This window comes from Cucumis melo, chromosome 12 (genome assembly GCF_025177605.1).
Source record: "Cucumis melo cultivar AY chromosome 12, USDA_Cmelo_AY_1.0, whole genome shotgun sequence".
Lineage (NCBI taxonomy): Eukaryota > Viridiplantae > Streptophyta > Magnoliopsida > Cucurbitales > Cucurbitaceae > Cucumis > Cucumis melo.
This window is the reverse complement of record NC_066868.1, coordinates 20,957,464-20,962,512: the sequence shown is the minus strand read 5'-3', so window position 1 is coordinate 20,962,512 and position 5,049 is coordinate 20,957,464. Positions and strand designations below refer to the sequence as shown.

At 35.3% G+C, this 5,049-nt stretch overlaps 1 protein-coding gene across 1 annotated transcript; it reads left to right on the top strand.

Moving 5' to 3' along the window:
- Positions 1 to 865: 865 nt before the first annotated feature.
- Positions 866 to 4,683, top strand: LOC103488488 (uncharacterized). Its single transcript, XM_008447268.3, has 5 exons — positions 866 to 1,279; positions 1,977 to 2,189; positions 2,350 to 2,498; positions 2,575 to 2,643; positions 2,768 to 4,683. Exons 1-5 carry the CDS (start codon positions 1,064 to 1,066, stop codon positions 4,458 to 4,460), a joined length of 2,340 nt encoding a protein of 779 aa, XP_008445490.1. The 5' UTR covers positions 866 to 1,063; the 3' UTR covers positions 4,461 to 4,683.
- The last annotated feature ends 366 nt before the right edge of the window (positions 4,684 to 5,049 follow it).

The following is a 5,049-nucleotide window of genomic DNA, read 5'->3' as shown; positions in this document are numbered from 1 at the left end:
AAGTATTTCGGAATATAAGTTGTTAAATTTTAAATTATAACCGTTTGAATTTTAAATTTTAAATTCAAATTGTTATTAATAATTTTTCTTTGTCATTATTTTAGGGATATTATGTAAGATTTGATTTCAAATTGACGATTTTATGGGTGATATAAAATCTAAATTTAAATTTTTATTAAAAATATGTATGGTGTATTATTTAATAAAGTTTTGATAAATATTATGAAATATAAAGAATCCGAACCTATTGAATTTATATTTACCATTATTTTAGAGATATTATCTAAAATTTGAATTCAAATCGTTATTAAACATATATTATGAATTATAGAAATAAATTGTTAATTAATTGATTTAAATCCTAAAAATCTAAAAATCTCGTAAAAATTATAGTCATATTTTAAGGTGATGTTGGTGCAATCATCTCCAACAAAAAAAATAACATGTTTAGTTAATATTTACAAAAATTGAATGATGTTTACAAATACACTCTATTCGTGATCTATGCTTCATTTTATACACTATATTTATAAAAAAAAAATGAATTGTCTTATACGAAGAAGTATAATAGGGTATAAAAAGGTCTACGGCCGGCATTTTAGTTATTTACTATTTTTCTATTTACAGGGTAATTAAAATATAAAACTTACTCTTAGCCCAACTTTTAATATTGATTTTTAAAATAAAATAATACGCGTAAGGTCCGAACCCGGAAAATGACCCAACCCGACCCACCCACAGCTACCCTTTCGTTTGGTAAACACGTCATTGAGCCCCCACACGTGTGAAGTAATTGAAATTCTCAACGGCTAGTAATTTATATAAAACGGCTATTTTCCGTTCACCACTCTTCAGGATCATTGCTTTTCATTCTCGCCTTTTCACATCACTTCTCTTTGTATTTGTTCTAACCAGGTTAATCCCATGCAAGATCCAACGAAGAAGTTCTAACCCAAGAAGAAAAAACAAAATCCCAAACTTGTTTTTTCTTTGCAATTTTCTAGGACGAGAAAGTGAGAGCGAAAATTTTCTTGGGAAAATTCAGTAGAGATTGAAGAACTCCATGTTGACGAACAGCGGCAAGAACAAATTTCCGTGCAAGGGATTTTCGACCCCACCACCGTCGTGGAAATCGAAGCCGTTCAGGTTACCGAAAACGGCGCCTTTCTCAGAAAGTAAAAGATCGTCTCCTAATTTTGCCAATAAATCTGATCTTTTTCATGTCATTCACAAAGTTCCCGCCGGGGACTCTCCCTATGTTAAGGCTAAACAAGTTCAGGTTCGTTAAAATTTGAATTTCCGGTTCGAATTCTTTTTTTGAATGGTACTCTGTTCTGTTCTTGGTGGGTCTGTTCTGTTTTTTGTGTTTTGAAATTTCTGTTTCTTGAATTGAATATTGTTGGCACTGTTTTGAGTGTTGAAGATGGATACAGTGACAAAGAGAGAAGAATGAATTGGAGATTAGTTGTTGGATCATGTGGGTTTTGGTTGAGGTGATTAAAAGCCTAAAGAAATTAAAGCTGTGTTCTTATTTCAGTAAGTTTCAAAATGACTAGCGATTCGAATGTATCCTGAGTACCGAGTTTTCACTTTTCCGTCATTTTTAGGCTTTAAAAAAAGATTTTTTTTAGGAGGATTAAGTTTGGTTTAACCATTTGGGTTTTGAAGATCAAGGCTATTTCCTCTCTCAACTTCTTACAATATTCTACATAATTCTTAATTAAGAGTTGAATTTTTAGCCACATTTAAGAAAAAACAAGTTTTTACCGACTATTCTTTTTTAGTTTTTAAAAATATGCTTCATTTTTTAAGACAGAGATAAAAAGTAGATTACAAATCAAGAAATAGAGAAGCGGGAAGGGTGTTTATATGTTTAATATTCAAAGTCAAGACAAAAATCGAAATGTTTACCAAAGCAGACTTTGATGTTTTGAAGTGATGAAAATTTAAATCTTTGGTCATTTTTGCTTCTGCAGTTGATAGATAAAGATCCAAATAGGGCCGTTTCTCTGTTTTGGGCGGCGATAAATGCCGGGGATCGAGTGGACAGTGCACTGAAGGATATGGCTGTAGTGATGAAGCAGCTGGACCGCTCTGATGAAGCGATTGAGGCGATCAAATCCTTTCGCCATCTCTGCCCTTATGATTCTCAGGAATCTATTGACAATGTATTGATTGAATTATACAAGGTAAGAACTTCTTCTGTTGTTTGATTAATGTGATCACTGTATTCTGATTAGTGTAAAGAGAGAAACCATTGTCAAGTTTCAATTTTGAATGAATATGGGAATGTTTAAGAAACCGTTGTTAAATCCCATATATCTCATTTGAGTTTGTATTTTCTTGCAGAGATCTGGTAGAATAGAAGAAGAGATTGATATGCTTCAATGCAAACTGAAACAGATCGAAGACGGCACGGTTTTTGGGGGGAAGAGGACGAAGGCTGCAAGATCCCAGGGTAAGAAAGTGCAAATTACCGTCGAGCAAGAAAAATCAAGGTAGCTATTAAATTTATTTTTGTTCTTTTCTTGATTGATTTGGCATCGGACTTATTCGAATTTTTTTCCAACTCAGAGTTCTTGGCAACTTGGCCTGGGCTTTCTTGCAGCTGGACAATGTCTATATTGCTGAAGAGTATTACCGGTGAGTCGGTTTCCTTGGTATACTTTGATCCTCAGTGGACCGAGAACTAGCTTTTGTCATCTTTTCTAACTTCCAAGGCATCATAAATTCATAAGTTTTCAAGGGAGTCGATTTTTGCTTGCAGGAAAGCTTTGTCTCTCGAGTCGGATAACAACAAAAAATGCAATCTTGCGATCTGTCTGATCCTTACGAATCGGCTCACGGAAGCAAAGTCTCTGCTTCAGTCTGTAAGGGCTTCTTCTGGAGGCAAGCCCATGGAAGAGTCATATGCCAAATCATTTGAACGCGCGTCTCACATGCTGGCTGAAAAGGAATTTAAGCCGTTCAATTCAACAGAGCATGAAGAAGATAACAACACTGCAGCCACGATAACCTCAAAGAACACAACTGGTAAATCCGGCCGTTGTGTTCCTCAGATCACTGCATCCACAAAATGGACTCATGATGATGACAAAATGTACATAAACGAAAATAGTTGGGACTACGATCATCATTGGGACTGCTGTGAGAACAAGTCAATTGGAGCTGTGAATTCTTCACATAATTATCTGCATTGTGATAAATGGAGTGGAGGTTGTTTCATTGAAAATCTAGGAAAAGCTGACTCCTGCATTCCTATTAAAATAAAGGGAGACCGGAACCAGGGTGATCTATTTAGATTAGAAGATGAGAGTTTCAACTGCTGCTCATTGTATTCATCTCCGACTCCAGCGAAACGAAGTGTTGAAGTTCCATTCACTCAACCGAAAAACTCCATTTGGGAATTCAATAATCGATGGGGGTCAAAGGAAAGGAGGCAGCAGCGAAAAAGAATCAGGAAAGTTTTGTTTGGGAATCCTTCAAAGAAGAATAAAAGTTTTGCCAGTGGCTTTGTTGTGGATGCTTCTTCTGAATCTGAAGGAACCAAACCAACTTCGAATTACAAGACAAAGTATAGGTCTGCAGCTCCTGATTCAGTTGAATTGGAAGTTCCATTTACACAGCCAAGGAGCTGTGCATGGTTTATGAACGGACATTCGAGAAAGGCGACCGAATGCTTCAGAAGTTTGCGCAGCAGTAGTTCTAGTAGAAAACTTTCATTTGAGCCTCCCACAAGCACCGAAAATATTCAAACAACGGCTGATTCAAACTTTGGAAGATCTGAACTTTCCAGAGCAGTGAGTGACGAACCTCAAGATCTTGAAGGAGACTGGAACCAAACTTCTTGTGGAGACATCGAGTATGAAGAAGGCGGCAGTCCAATGGTCTACGGCTTGATGAAGATAAAGGAAGAATGCAGTGCTGTTGATCAAAAGTTCCAACATAATTCCCCCACAGTTTTTGGGAAGAAGAGTTGGGCAGATATGGTCGAAGAAGAGGAGGAAGAAAGTGATGAAGAGGAGGAAGACAATAGTACAGAAGAAATGTCGTCTTCAAGTGGAAGTGGTCAAGTCAATTGCTTCGTGGACAATTGGAGCTGCTGCAGCAGTGACAATGGAGAGTTCAAGTTTAATGATGAAAATCTAAATTCCAACATACTCCACCAGAAGAACCATTGTCCAAGCAGCAATCAGGTGGAAGACATAATGAAGTTTGGTTCACTTGAGATAAAAGATGACTCGGACGAGGTTGTTTCATTGAGAAATTCAGTAGTACGGTGCGACCAACAGCAGGCTATGTTAGAGTCGATCGATAATTGTGGCGCCTCGCCGCTGCCAAGGAAAGATCTGACAACTGAAGTCTCTTGTAAGTTTGGGCAGGAAAATAAGTTGATGAGGAGAAACAGATTGCAGGTATTCCATGAGATAACAACAGTGCATCAAGAGCTAGAATTTTAAGAAAAACTCTCTCAAATTTGTTGATGGGCACTTCTATACTCTCTCATTTTGGCTTGTTTTGTTTTTCTTTGTGTGTGTGTGTGTGTGTTTTTTTTTTTTTTTGGGTTGATACAGTTCCTTTTTGTATCTTCTTCTTCAACATCACATAATTGATAATACTATACTGTAAGTAAGTTTGTAACGGATGCTTGTTATATACTAATACATACTCATTTATACCCTATGGTTTAACTTTGCAACAATTTATTTCATGGTAGATTAGTTTATACAATAATTTAATTTTATAGTATACTCATATAATAAAAAAAAATATTCTTCAACTTATAATAGAATGAAATAATAAATTTTATTTTTTTTAATTCTTCATAATTAATTTCAGTTGTTGATTGAAATTGTTTGCAATATTATTGTTTGCTCATTGATAGAAAAAATCGCTAGAAATTTTTCGCTCCTACTTTAATTTATTGAGAGAACTCTTTTATCTTTCGTACCCTAAAATACATAAAATTCCTATAAAGATTTAATTTCTTTACTTTACTTTCTTACAAATTGATCTCACCTAAACCTATGTTAGAATTTTTTACTCTTA

Coding starts and splice junctions, on each gene's coding strand:
- LOC103488488 (XM_008447268.3), top strand. CDS start 1,064: ATGTTGACGAACAGCGGCAAGAACAAATTTCCGTGCAAGGGATTTTCG. Junction 2,190..2,349: donor TATTGATTGAATTATACAAG/GTAAGAACTTCT, acceptor ATTTTCTTGCAG/AGATCTGGTAGAATAGAAGA. Junction 2,499..2,574: donor GTCGAGCAAGAAAAATCAAG/GTAGCTATTAAA, acceptor TTTCCAACTCAG/AGTTCTTGGCAACTTGGCCT.